Source organism: Salmo salar, chromosome ssa13 (assembly GCF_905237065.1).
Source record: "Salmo salar chromosome ssa13, Ssal_v3.1, whole genome shotgun sequence".
NCBI lineage: Eukaryota > Metazoa > Chordata > Actinopteri > Salmoniformes > Salmonidae > Salmo > Salmo salar.
This window is the reverse complement of record NC_059454.1, coordinates 90787948-90803256: the sequence shown is the minus strand read 5'-3', so window position 1 is coordinate 90803256 and position 15309 is coordinate 90787948. Positions and strand designations below refer to the sequence as shown.

Genomic DNA, 15309 nt, shown 5'->3' with positions numbered 1-15309 from the left:
GTGAATTCGAAACTGAAAGGTTCAATCAACATTGTTTCAAGGTCATTTCAACCTAAAAATATATGTAAGGATTGTTGAATCAATGTGGAAACTGATTGGACTTGCAAAAAGTCATCAATGGTTTTTTTTACCCAACTATTAACCTAATTCCAATGACATGGTGAAACTATAATTTTTTCACTTTGAATTCACGTAAAATGTAAATCAAAACTAGACATTGAAATGACTTCTGTGCCCAGTGGGATGTTTGATTATCATTCATTAATGACTCTGTGTAAGGGTGCGTGCTGGTGGCTGGGAAGTCAGGCGCAGGAGATCAAACTTGGTATAAAATGGAGCAGTTTAATAAGTGCTCAAAAACTCCAAAAACCAAAATATACAAAATAATACAAGTGGGTACAAAACCCGTCGCACACCAGAACATATCTTGCACATAGCTTACAAAACAAAACAATCACCGACAAGGACAATGAGGGGGAACAGAGGGTTAAATATACAACATGTAATTGATGGGATTGGAACCAGGTGTGATACAAGACAAGACAAAACCAAAGGAAAATGAAAAGAGGATCAGCGATGGCTAGAAGGTCGGCGACTTCGACCGCCGAACACCGCCCGAACAAGGAGAGGGACCAACTTCGGCGGAAGTCGTGACACTCTGTAAGTGTTGATGCCATCTACAGTACAATACCTTCACCTGGCTTTGTGTCATGCTCAGTGTGGGAGCAAGCTTGGCTCTTTCATCTGAAGACAGGTACTTATTCTGTTGAAAGGTTGTCTCAGGGTTCAAGATTTGATAGCCACTGAAGGTTGGTCTGGTGTGTTTTAACTTTTCTGTCTGTATTGCTTCTGTCTCCGGTTAGAGAACAGAACACAGTAAACACATCATAATGGCCATTCACAGCTCCATTTACATTCTGTATCGCCCCATTTTATCTGAATAATGTATGCAGTAAGATAAAACTAGTGAATGAAAAAATGATGTCAAGAATTGTAAAAAAATATATACAATTATTGTGATATTCATAAACATCAATCCATGATACAACTCCCCTTCTTTATTGCAATATAATATAAAACAGTAACAGCATACATTTTGCGAAGTCATTTTGCTGAGCGGAGAAGAGTGGGTAGGTGAGGCTGTGTTTTCATACCACTCCCCCAACCTTAAACTGAAGAGGTTGTTCTGTCTCAAAACAAAACTATACACTTGTCACACTAATACAAGCCAACGTCACTGCTGCCCTGCTACTGTATCAGTCCAGTCTGTAGACTCCATAGATAATAAGCACACTTCAAGACAGGCAAACCTGAAGAGAATGGGGAACTGTAAGAGCATTGGTAAGAATACAATATTAATATTATTCACATTCTGATGTATTAAACAACAGATGTGTAGACAGATATAACACATGTACATAATATAATTTAAACATAAGCATTAAGGTGTCTGTAATAGCATATACTTGTCAAAAACGTGTGTAGACATTATTAAATACATTTTTATAGCTTCCCCCCTAATTTTTTACAATGGAGTATTAAATTGCTCGGTGGCTTCAAAAGCCCCCTGTCTGTCATCTAGGGTGCATACACATTATTGGTAAAAACATTGCAAAAATTGCTATTCTAAAATGAAATGGTAATCTATTAATAACAAGCAAGGTTGGGGAGTAACGGATTACATGTAAGGGATTTAAAAAAAACTGTAATCCCTTACCAGCAAAACTATTGTTATCAGATTACAGATACTTTTGAAAAACTAGAGATTACTTCGAGGATTACTTTTAAATTCAGAAAGGATGTTTGCGGGAAAAAAAGCCACTTCTCTGTTTTCTCAATGACATTCAAATCAGCATTGAAAAAAGGCGTTTACAACTGGATTGCGGGAAAAGAGCAGGAATAGGCTTTCGTAGGCTACAGTCCAAGCGGTGTCTTCCAAACGTGCGACTGCTGTCGGCATCCAAAGATTATCCAATTTAAATAAACTCTTGGAGGTAAGGATGACAGCAGTGGTGTAGTCTACGGCGATACGCATATAATTTATTTTTTTATATCTACACAGCGCATTGATGTGAATGACAATGTTGCTCTCTCATTTAGCTATTGCGGTTTACGGATTGTGGTTGTTATGGATGTCTGTTCACAAATCCAAATGTGGATTTGAACCAAATAATGGTTGAATTCAAGAAGTTTAAGCTGCCCATCAGTCATTATTTTTGAAACCAGTGGACAGCCTGTGAAAAATGCGCTCTTGTAACAGCTGCATAGTGCGGATCCAAGGCTATGGAATTAAAGTGGGGGTTTTATTGCTCAATCCAATTCATGCTGATAATTTTATTTTAATCCATAGGACTAATGGACACATGCTCAAACTTGCACACTTTTGATAGACTTAAAAAGAGGCAATCTGTAGTTGCTACATCCATTTGTGGAATTATAAATTATATACATATATATATATATATATATCATTTGATTCTTGAAGAATATAACTTAGAAATGCCTCATGAATTTTAGTTCAACTGTCACACTCCATGAGAACTCCAATGTTTGTAAACATTGTAAATGTAAACAAACACTGTAGAGCCTCATAACATGGTTAAAACAACCATTTTTATGTAATGGATGGTCAGTCCTTGCATCCATAGCTCTGTCTATTAATCTGAGAGTGGTTACATTTCTAACATTTAATTCTCAAACAGCTCTGGTGGACATTCATGCAGTCAAAAAAAAAAAGAAGCTTTTTGTGCATATGGAACATTTCTGCGATCTTTTATTTCAGCTCATGAAACATGAGACCAACACTTTACATTTTGCGTTTATAGTTTTGTTCAGTATATTTAACTTTTTGATGTGTATAGCATTGCTTACTAGGTGTTGTCCTATGATTTCTGTAACTACTCCCTCCCTTCAAATCAGGGTTGATTGGAAAATGCTGTCCAAATGAGGACATCGAATTATCGTATCTTTGTACTCCCTGACTAAGGCCATGCAGCCGAAATGCGTCTGCGTTTGTAATCTTTGTTTCCATTAAACATGCCATACAAATAAAGCCATTTTAATCAACTATGTGAAGAGTGCCTTGGTCCTTAATTTTTTATGACCAATTTACTCCTTTTATCAAATATGTTAATAATTAATATGACATTTGGACTTTAGCAAGAGATAATAAAACTAAAGGATCAGTGAGATCTTTGCTATAAAACCATAAACTCAAGGATATTGTGGCTTAAGTGTAGTCAAGAACATAATATAAATATCAAAGTTCATGAATATTTCTTTATAGCACATGAAACGTGATGAAACCCATACATTTCATCTTCACACTTGTCTTGACTTGTCTGCAAACTGCGAGAATGTTTACACTTATCTTAAAGTTTTCTGAAGGAAAGTAGACTTGCCATTAGACCACCATTAAAAATAATCTTCCTCTCTTTAGAATTTTGCCAAACACATGGGCGTCACTGTCTGGGGCCACTGTCCTTCCATAAAGGGGTATTGGGGACCCAGGTGTGTCTGAGTCTGGGAGGTAGACGTGTGGAGAGGAACAGGGAGACCTTCCAGAATGGCCTGACCTTCAGCAGTCGGCCAGTCAGGGTTCAGGAGAAGATACATCTGCGGGTGGAGCTTTGTGACCAGCACTGGAATGGAGCTTTGCGGCTGGGATTCACCTCCATACCCCCTTCCTCCTGTGGGCCACTCTTCCTCCCTGCCATGGCCATCCCTGACCTCACCACCACCGACCGGTACTGGGCATCCCCCGTGCCCTCCAGCCTCAACATGCCAGGGGCAGAGCTCCGCTTCTGGGTGACCCCTGAAGGGGTGCTGGTGTACGAGGGGCCAAATCGTGTGAGGTACCTGCTCCTGAAGGGGGTGGATGTGAGAAGCCCCCTCTGGGCTATTATAGATGTCTACGGGCAGACCAGAGCTGTGCTCTTATTGGGTGAGGCATTTGGTGAATTTCTTGTTTAATCAAATGTAAAAATCTATTTTGTTCCAGATTATATTAAAATACTCCTTAAATGATCTGTTCTTTATATTATTCTTCTATCCCTCAGGATCAAAAAAAAAAAGATGGAATACGCGGAGGTCCTGCCCTGTCCCCCCTCCTCCCTCTGTATCTTATGAGGACAGCTGCATGTGTGTGAACAAGGGTCATCCCTGTTGCACCTCTCAGGGCAACCACCTCCCCACTGACCCTATCACTACCACACAGATGGACTCCTCTGCAGGTTAGTAACCAACTGCATTACTAAAGTCTATTCATTCAGGCTGGGGAGTGGAAAAGCAATCAAATTGATATGGTTATAATACAGTTTCATTTCAATGTTTAGAATATATGGATTTCTGTTGATCATGTTCTTTTTAAGGTACTGTTGTCTATTTACCATGTAGTTCTCTTTGCAACTTCTGTCTTGGCTTGGCGATCATAATGTTTTTTGTTGTTGCTGTTTATCTATCCTACACTGTAGAGCGGGACTTGGTTGAAGATTGCGCTGTGTGTCTATCCTTGAGAGCTTCTGTGGTCCTATCCTGCGGGCACCGCTGCCTGTGCCATTGCTGCGCAGAGCGCGTCACCGCCGAGTTCGGAATCTGCCCGCTGTGTCGCCTGTCAATCAGATAGCGACAGCTCAGACAGCGAGGACAGGTGGATAGAAAGTTTACTGACAAAAATTGAAAGCACATTTTCTATAACCAGGTGAAATCGCACATCATTAGTTCATTATTATGGATGTAGCCAAATAAATGTCACTAGAAAACACCTTAGACAAATGCAAATGCAGTTACTTTGTTGTTATTCTGGCTGCACTGTTTGACGTGACCGTAAATTAGCCATAGTTGGCTAGCTAGCAAGCAAGGGATAAGAACGTTGCCAGCCAGTATGGCAATAGAACATTTAGAAAGAACGATTGGGTCGCGTCCAAAGATGCTGAACAAAAATACTTAATGACTGGGTCACGTCTCTGGCAACGAACCAATAGAAAGAATGACCTGCCGGCTTGGGTAGCAACCCTAGGTTTGTGTTGGGACTAAATGTTTCGGGGCAATATGTTGTGGAAGGATGAAATAGTATGAATAAATTCATAAAAATAACGTTTTCAATGAAAATATGTAAATCATTTGAATGTTGGTAACCCCTTGTATAAAAGTGATAATACCCTCAAAGCCGGTGTTTGGAGGATATATTGCCACCGTTTGCAGGCCGTTGACTTCTTCTCGGGCCTAACAACACCCATGCCAATATATCCTCCAAACACCAGCTTCGAGGGCACTATAACTTAAATAAAAGGCCCAGGCTATGCTGTGTGAGATGAATAGGCTTTAGCCTACTACTTGATGTACTGTAGGCCTAGACTTTGTCAATGTACAGATGTGTTAATAGTTTCACTATATAAATCCACATGTAAATAAAAGTGCATTTATCCTCAAAGGTACACCGTTCTTTTTATTTGTATTTTTACATTGTAGTTATTTAGCAGTCGCTCTTATCCAAAGCGATTTACATCTTAAGATGGCTAGGTGGGACAACAACATATCACAGTCATAGTAAATACTTGTTTCTTCAATAAAGTAGCTATCAGCAAGGTCACTCTCGATGGGCCTAAGGACATTATATTCATAGCCTACTATAGTCTGGAAAATCAGCAAGTTCATCTTGTCAAAATGTAACAAAGCAACAGTAAACATTTTAATTTACATTTTATTTCACCTTTATTTAACCAGGTAGGCAAGTTGAGAACAAGTTCTCATTTACAACTGCGACCTGGCCAAGATAAAGCAAAGCAGTTCGACACATACAACACAGAGTTACATGGAGTAAAACAAACATACAGTCAATAATACAGTAGAAAAATAAGTCTATATACAATGTGAGCAAATGAGGTGAGATAAGGGAGGTAAAGGCAAAAAGGCCATGGTGGCAAAGTAAATACAATATAGCAAGTAAAACACTGGAATGGTAGATTTGTAGTGGAAGAAAGTGCAAAGTAGAAATAGAAATAATGGGGTGCAAAGGAGCAAAATAAATAAATATAGTAGGAGAAGAGGTAGTTGTTTGGGCTAAATTATAGATGGGCTATGTACAGGTGCAGTGATCTGTGAGCTGCTCTGACAGCTGGTGCTTAAAGCTAGTGAGGGAGATAAGTGTTTCCAGTTTCAGAAATTTTTGTAGTTCGTTCCAGTTATTGGCAGCGGAGAACTGGAAGGAGAGACGGCCAAAGGAGGAATTGGCTTTGGGGGTGACCAGAGAGATATACCTGCTGGAGCGCGTGCTACAGGTGGGGGCTGCTATGGTGACCAGTGAGCTGAGATAAGGGGGGACTTTACCTAGCAGGGTCTTGTAGATGACCTGGAGCCAGTGGGTTTGGCGATGAGTATGAAGCGAGGGCCAGCCAACGAGAGCGTACAGGTCGCAGTGGGTAGTATATGGGGCTTTGGTGACAAAACGGATGGCACTGGGCTGCATCCAGTTTATTGAGTAGGGTTTTGGAGGCTATTTTCTAAATGACATCGCCGAAGTCGAGGATCGGTAGGATGGTCAGTTTTACGAGGGTATGTTTGGCAGCATGAGTGAAGGATGCTTTGTTGCGAAATAGGAAGCCAATTCTAGATTTAACTTTGGATTGGAGATGTTTGATGTGAGTCTGGAAGGAGAGCTTACAGTCTAACCAGACACCTAGGTATTTGTAGTTGTCCACATATTCTAAGTAAGAACCGTCCAGAGTAGTGATGCTGGACGGGCGGGCAGGTGCGGGCAGCGATCGGTTGAAGAGCATGCATTTAGTTTTACTTGTATTTAAGAGCAGTTGGAGGCCACGGAAGGAGAGTTGTATGGCATTGAAGCTCGTCTGGAGGGTTGTTAAAACAGTGTCCAAAGAAGGGCCAGAAGTATACAGAATGGTGTTGTCTGCGTAGAGGTGGATCAGAGACTCACCCGCAGCAAGAGCGACATCATTGATGTATACAGAGAAAAGAGTTGGCCCAAGAATTGAACCCTGTGGCACCCCCATAGAGACTACCCAGAGGCCTGGACAACAGGCCCTCCGATTTGACACACTGAACTCTATCAGAGTAGTAGTTGGTGAACCAGGCGAGGCAATCATTTGAGAAACCAAGGCTATTGAGTCTGCCGATGAGGATGTGGTGATTGACAGAGTCGAAAGCCTTGGCCAGGTCAATGAATACGGCAGCACAGTATTGTTTCTTATCGATGGCGGTTACGATATCGTTTAGGATCTTGAGCATGGCTGAGGTGCACCCATGACCAGCTCTTAAACCAGATTGCATAGCGGAGAAGGTGCGGTGGGATTCGAAATGGTCGGTAATTTGTTTGTTGACTTGGCTTTCGAAGACCTTAGAAAGGCAGGGTAGGATAGATATAGGTCTGTAGCAGTTTGGGTCAAGAGTGTCCCCTCCTTTGAAGAGGGGGATGACAGGAGCTGCTTTCCAATCTTTTGGAATCTCAGACGACACGAAAGAGAGGTTGAACAGGCTAGTAATAGGGGTTGCAACAATTTCGGCAGATAATTTTAGAAAGAAAGGGTCCAGATTGTCTAGCCTGGCTGATTTGTAGGGGTCCAGATTTTGCAGCTCTTTCAGAACATCAGCTGACTGGATTTTTGAGAAGGAGAAATGGGGAAGGCTTGGGCGAGTAGCTGTGGGGGGTGCAGTGCTGTTGACAGCGGTAGGGGTAGCCAGGTGGAAAGCATGGTCAGCCGTAGAAAAATGCTTATTGAAATTCTCTTATAGTGGCTTTATCAGAGGTGACAGACTTTCCTATCCTCAGTGCAGTGGGCAGCTGGGAGGAGGTGTTCTTATTCTCCATGGACTTTACAGTGTCCCAGAACTTTTTAGTTTGTGTTGCAGGAAGCAAATTTCTCCTTGAAAAAGCTAGCCTTGGCTTTTCTAACTGCCTGTGTATATTGGTTTCTAACTTCCCAGAAAAGTTGCATATCATGGGGGCTGTTAGATGCTAATACAGAACGCCGTAGGATGTTTTTGTGTTGGTTAAGGGCAGTTAGGTCTGGAGAGAACCAAGGGCTATATCTGTTCTTGGTTCTAAATTTCTTGAATGGGGCATACTTATTTAAGATGGTGAGGAAGGCATTTAAAAAAAATAACCAGGCATCCTCTACTGATGGAATGAGGTCAATATCCTTCCAAGATACCCGGGCCAGGTCGATTAGAAAGGCTTGCTCGCTGAAATGTTTCAGGGAGCGTTTGACAGTGATGAGTGGAGGTCGTTTGACCGCTGACCCATTACGGATGCAGGCAATGATCGCTGAGATCTTGGTTGAAAACAGCAGAGGGGTATTTAGAGGGCAAGTTGGTTAGGATGATATCTATGAGGGTGCCCGTGTTTACGGCTTTGGGGTGGTACCTGGTAGGTTCATTGATAATTAGTGTGAGATTGAGGGCATCAAGCTTAGATTGTAGGATGGCTGGGGTGTTAAGCATGTCCCAGTTTAGGTCACCTAGCAGCACGAGCTCTGAAGACAGATGTGGGGCAATCAGTTCACATATGGTGTCCAAAGCACAGCTGGGGGCAGAGGGTGGTCTATAGCAGGCGGCAACGGTGAGAGACTTGTTTTTAGAGAGATGGATTTTTAAAAGTAGAAGTTCAAATTGTTTGGGTACAGACCTGGATAGTAGGACAGAACTCTGCAGGCTAAAACCGCCCCCTTTGGCCGTTCTATCTTGTCTGAAAATGTTGTAGTTAGGGATGAAGATTCCAGAGTTTTTGGTGGACTTCTTCCTAAGCCAGGATTCAGACACGGCTAGGACATCCGGGTTGGCAGAATGTGCTAAAGCAGTGAATAAAACAAACTTAGGGAGAAGGCTTCTAATGTTAACCTGTTAGGGACAGACGTTCCGCTAGCCTCACCAATATCCGATGGTATAGAGTGGCGCAAATTACAAATACCTAAAAAATGCAAAAACTTCAATTTCTCAAACATATGACTATTTTACACCATTTTAAAGACAAGAGTCTCCTTAATCTAACCACACTGTCCGATTTCAAAAAGGCTTTACAACGAAAGCAAAACATTAGATTATGTCAGGAGAGTACCAACCCAGAAATAATCACACAGCCATTTTCAAAGCAAGCATATAATGTCACAAAAACCAAAAAGACAGCTAAATGCAGCACTAACCTTTGATGATCTTCATCAGATGACAACCATAGGACATTATGTTATACAATACATGCATGTTTTGTTCAATCAAGTTCATATTTATATCAAAAACCAGCTTTTTACATTAGCATGTGATGTTCAGAACTAGCATACCCACCGCAGACTTCCGGTGAACTTTTTACAAAATTACTCACGATAAACGTTCACAAAAAAACAAAAATTATTTTAAGAATTATAGATACAGAACTCCTCTATGCAATTCGAGTGTCAGATTTTAAAATAGCTTTTCGGTGAAAGCACATTTTGCAATATTCTAAGTACATAGCCCGGCCATCACGGGCTAGCTAATTTCACACCCACCAAGTTTGGCACTCACCATACTCATATTTACTATAATAAAAATTGGATTACCTTTGCTGTTCTTCGTCAGAATGCACTCCCAGGACTTCTACTTCAACAACAAATGTTGTTTTGGTTCAAAATAATCCATAGTTATATCCAAATAGCTCCGTTTTGTTCGTGCGTTCAAGTCACTATCCGAAGGGTGACGCGCCGGCGCATTTCGTGACAAAAAACTAAAAAATATTCCATTACCGTACTTCGAAGCATGTGAAACGCTGTTTAAAATATATTTTTATGCTATTTTTCTCGTAAAATAGCGATAATATTCCAACCGGGCGACGTTGTGTTCATTCAAACACCGAAAGAAAAAAATTGAGTCGTCTCGTGCACGCGCGCCTAAGTGTCATTGTTCTCAGAAGGATCACTCACAAAAACCCCTGCTGTTTTTCGCCCAGAGACTGGAGAGCTCTCATTCCACTTTCTGGCACCTTCTTAGAGCCAATGGAAGCCTTAGAAAATGTCACGTTACAGCAGAGATGCTGTATTTTTGATAGAGATGCCCTAGAAGGAGAACAAATTGTCACACAGGGCACTTCCTGTATAGAATCTTCTCAGGTTTTGGCCTGCCATATGAGTTCTGTTATACTCACAGACACCATTCAAACAGTTTTATGCATATTCTCGTTTCTGGACAGGAGTAGTAACAGGATTAAATCGGGTACGTTTTTTATCCGGCCGTGAAAATACTGCCCCCTATCCCAAACAGGTTAACAGGCATGAAACCAAGGCTATTACGGTTACAGAAGTCATCAAAAGAGAGCGCCTGGGGAATAGGAGTGGAGCTAGGCACTGCAGGGCCTGGATTCACCTCTACATCACCAGAGGAACAGAGGAGGAGCAGGATAAGGGTACGGCTAAAAGCTATGAGAATTGGTCGTCTATGACGTCCAGAATAGAGAGTAAAAGGAGCAGGTTTCTGGGGGCGATAAAATAGCTTCAAGGTATAATGTACAGACAAAGGTATGGTAGGATGTGAATACAGTGGAGGTAAACCTAGGCATTGAGTGATGATGAGAGAGATATTGTCTCTAGAAACATCATTGAAACCAGAAGATGTCATAGCATGTGTAGGTGGTGGAACTGAAAGGTTGGATAAGGTATAATGAGCAGGGCTAGAGGCTCTACAGTGAAATAAGCCAACAAACACTAACCAGAACAGCAATGGACAAGGGATATTGACATTAAGGAGAGGCATGCTTAGTCGAGTGATCAAAACGGTCCCGTGAGATTCAGACAGCTAGCCGGATCATAGGTAGCAAGCTGGCAGAAGATGGAGGGAGGTCTGTATTTAGCCACCTCGTGCGTTTCTGTCTGTAGATTTGTGGGGTTCCGTGTGGTAGGGGGGACCAGTCCAATTGGCAAAATAATTATAGTGGCCCAAGAAAATAGTCCGATAGACCTAATCAGATAGCAGCCGATAAGACAGCTAACGATTAGCAGGCCGCAGATGGACGTTCAGGTTACGTCGCGATGGAGGGGCTAGTTGGATAACTCCCTCGGGCAAATAACGTCGGTAGTCCAGTCGTGAAGGCCCAATGGGGCTCCGCATCGGCAGTAAAACGGGTCCGGATAGGTGATTGTAGCCCAGGAGTGGCTGATGGAACTCTTCAGCTGGCTATCTCCGGAATAATTGATGTTAGCTCCGGGACCGACGTTAGCCAATAGTCACTCGGGTAGCAGCTAGCTAGCTGCAAGATCTAGGGGTAGATGTCCAGAGCCTGCGGTAGAAATCCGAGGACATGGAGAGAAAATAGGTCTGGTATGCTCTGGTCTGAGTCGCGCTGTACAAAACTGCCGATAGCTTTTCGAGCTAAGGGATAGCTGATGACCGCTAAACGTGGCTAGCTGAACTCCAACGTTAGCCAGTGAACTGGCTAGCTGGCTAGCTTCTGTTGAGGATTTCAGATTTGAGGTAAATAATATATATATATATTTTTTTTAATTGGTGAGGCGGGTTGCAGGAGAGTGTTTTGAGGTTGAGTTTTTAGAAAAAAAAATACATAAAAAGATATGCGAAGAAAAGATGTAAAAAAAATACGAAAAAAAATAAATAATAATATATATATATATATACACACACACACACGGGACACGACGAGACGAAGGACAAAGGCATCTGACTGCTATGCCATCTTGGAACATGTCGTCCACCACGAATGATTCTCCCCTCTCGCGCCAATTAGTGACGACGAAAGTAACTCGCACATTTCAGAACAAATACAAACATTTATGTTAACAGATAGGCCTTTCCCATTACGGTATCTTATTTTCCCCTTTGGATTGTTTTAGCTTCATTCATTTACACATCCCGATGCTTTAGACCTAAACTGGAGACGCACATGGGACGGAGTAGCAGCCTGTCGCGTTCTTGTGCTAGTCGGAACTAGGACACTCGGAAATGTCCGACTTGCTAACTGACTGTAGTTATACTCGTGCCGTGTTTAACGAATCAACAAGTAGGACATTTCCGAATATCCCAATTCCGTCTGGTACATGAATACGGCATAATCACGCTTTGTAAGTGATCCTGCACGTCATCAGTTTCCTAATTGCCTCAGGGCAGTCTCTCAACTAAGGGATTAGACCCGGATACAGGTTGTGGTTCTTTATATTTGTCTTAAACTGTCTGCAAGCTTTTTAGTCTGGGCATGGCACTGCAGGTGAGTTTAATTTTCGGTTGAATTTAAATGCACTATTCATATTAGGCAAATAAATAATTGTTGTCTATTCCTTTGACATATCTCTAATGTTGTTTAGACTACATTAGTTTTGTCCTTTTGAGTATTGTGCTATAAACAATAAGCAAAAGCCTTTGTAAATCATGTGGGAGAGGGCAGCAGTTCAATAATAACAATAGTTTATTAGACAGACATTGGAAAAGTAATATCATAGGTCTACATGATTGTAAAATACTACAGGCATAAGGTTTTAACTCTACAGTATGTTATATATTACTCTAGTGTATACCAGTAAGTCTACTTACTAATGGAGATACAATCTCTTCATGTACTGTCACGGTTGTTCAAAGGATCGGACCAACGCGCAGCATGGTTGTAGTTCCACATATTTATTTATTCCGTGAAACGTTTGAAATACACCAAAATACTTGTAACAACAAACCGTGACGCAGAGGAAATAACACTACTCAAAAATGAACAACCCACAAACACAAATGGAAAAAACCCCTACATAAATATGATCTCCAATTAGAGACAATGAGAACCGGCTGCCTCTAATTGGAGATCATCCCAACAACCCCAACATAGAAATAGAAACCTAGAAAAACAACATAGAAACAGATAACAAGAAAACCACCCCAAAACACCCCTTGTCACGCCCTGACCTACTCTACTATAGAAAATGACATCTTACAAGTGTCAGGACGTGACATGTACAGATGTTCTTGGGTGGAGGCTCCCTATCTCACAAGTGCAAGGGCGCTCAGCTGCCGTACCACCTCTGTTGCTGTATCTGCATTTGTCAGGTCACTGGATTTACTTAGCTTCATCTCTCCAGGTGCCACAGTGACCTCTGACCTATGGCCCTGATGACAGTGGTGACCCTGACTGGCGAGTGGGTGATGTCATAATGGAGAGACCTGCAGGGATACTGCATGTGCAGGCTCAGAACAACATCAAGAGCTCCAGACCACAGGTAAAACTGCTCATACACAGGTAGGTAGGTTGGAGCCTCTCAGGGAAGTAGGCTACCACACTAATAGAGAATAGGTTTATACTCACTTCAAATGACTATTTCAAATTGGGTTCTGTTCAAATGGTTTCTCCCTGTCGTCCATCACAGGCCTAAATCAGTCTTTGGGCTGACCAGAGGTGTAGCTCTTCTTCAGGAGTTAGTCTGTCAAAACCAGGTTAGTTATTTTATTTTCTCTTTACTGTATAGAGAGCTATTGATATATATTTCTGATATTAATTTATATAAATATATGACTATACTCAATACAGATTGAAGCAGCTATAGGAAGTTTAGAAAGCATTCAACAATATGTTTTGAATTATTTAATATTGTCTCTAGATTGTTGTAACGCAAGGTTTAGAAGCCAGTCGAGAGAGTAATGAGAACTACAGCAAACAGCAATGTTCCAGGACAGCGCCTTTACAGAACGTTCTGCCTACCTTGACTTCCATACCTACCATGCCTTCCATGATTCCTGTGGTCAGGTTTTAAGGTCATAGCCAACATATTGTGATAAAAGTAGTTTGCTGCCCCCATGTGGCTACTCTGTATGCTGCCCCATGCAGGGACAGGTGACTCTTCCAATTACAGTTGCATTTTTATTAACTAAAGGGCAAGACATCTGTATGTAGTGTATGACAAATGTAATAATTGCATCATTATTCTCCGCTCTTAGCTATTTGACACAGTTGTGATGTCCCCAAGCAGAGGCATCTTCTTCTGGACTCTGAGGTCTACCAGAGAATCCAGGGCAGGAGAGAAACACCCACAGACCATCGCCAGTCCAACACCTTCCACCTGATACAGGAGGTGCTGGAGGAAGACTGTAGAAGTGAGTATTTCCATGTTACAATTTCTAGAAAACTTATTTGACCCTTTTGGACATACTGAGAGCCAGGTTATCTTTAAGAACAGATATATGGAGGAGCGATGTCAGAGCGGAACAGACTAAGATACAGTAGAATAGTATAGAATACAGTATATACATATGAGATGAGTAAGGCAAGATATGTAAACATTATTAAGTGACTAAGATACCGTAGAAGTATAGAAAACAGTATATACATATGAGATAAGTAATGCCAGATATGTAAACATTATTAAAGTGGCCAGTGATTTCTAGTCTATGCCTACAGGCAGCAGCCTCTAATGTGCTAGTCATGGCTGTTTAACAGTCTGATGGCCTTGAGATAGAAGCTGTTTTTCAGTCTCTCTGTCCCAGCTGTGATGCACCTGTCCTGCCTATGCCTCTGGATGATAGCGGGGTGAACAGGCAGTGACCTATGTGTGTGTGATAGCGTGGTGAACAGGCAGTGGCCTATGTGTGTGTTCAGATGCGCCCCTGCATACCCAAGAAAATCCTTAGGCACGGCCGCCCAGCAACCCCTCCTGTTGAGAGTGCAGATGTCCCGCACATGTCAAAGCTGTGGAACTCTCAATGTGTAATAATATGATTCTGCTATTGGTCTCCAGTAAAATATTTACTTTCTTCTCAGGGTGTGCCATGATATAGTCGGCAATTATTGTGTCACAAGTATTTTTTTTAAACAACTTGTTGAGCTTTTCCAGTGGATGCTTTCACACAGAGTTAATAGTCAGCGTACAAACTGTCCAAAGTCAATGTAACATTGCATACTGTACTGTATCATTCTGAGATCCATGCAGCTGGGTAAATGTTTGATCCTCTGTGCCATTGACTGTGATGGTAATGGAGTTCCTTTCTCTGCAACACTCAAGCCGTCAAGATCAGAGAGGGGCATCACAGGACTGGATAAGCCTTACCAAGACCCAGATCCTTCTCTCAGAGCTACAACACAGCAGCTATGGTTCTAACCTTATGAGAAATCTAACATACTACCACCACCATCTCCCCACAGAATAGACACATTTTACAATGAAAACTCATAGGCTACTTGTTGTCAGACCAAACCCAGGACACATGATGTGCTTTACTTGTGCTTGAGAGGGGACAACCTTGTCAAATGGATTTATTGGTGTATTATATTTGTGTGCAGTAGGGGGCAACCTCTACACATTTGCTGCCTGAGTTAGTTTACTCAGTGTGTATGTAAGATAT

At 41.8% G+C, this 15309-nt stretch overlaps 1 protein-coding gene and 1 long non-coding RNA gene across 2 annotated transcripts; both read left to right on the top strand.

The window, feature by feature from the left end:
* The first annotated feature begins 1140 nt into the window (after window positions 1-1140).
* LOC106568235 (E3 ubiquitin-protein ligase NEURL3) lies at window positions 1141-5435 on the top strand. Its single transcript, XM_014138400.2, has 4 exons — window positions 1141-1341; window positions 3440-3943; window positions 4059-4232; window positions 4473-5435. Exons 1-4 carry the CDS (start codon window positions 1320-1322, stop codon window positions 4622-4624), a joined length of 852 nt encoding a protein of 283 aa, XP_013993875.1. The 5' UTR covers window positions 1141-1319; the 3' UTR covers window positions 4625-5435.
* Window positions 5436-13149: 7714 nt separating this feature from the next.
* Window positions 13150-14765, top strand: LOC123726095 (uncharacterized). The gene is made up of 5 exons (XR_006758389.1): window positions 13150-13213; window positions 13341-13407; window positions 13572-13725; window positions 13909-14064; window positions 14567-14765. It is a non-coding gene; the product is annotated as an uncharacterized lncRNA (long non-coding RNA).
* Window positions 14766-15309: the final 544 nt, after the last annotated feature.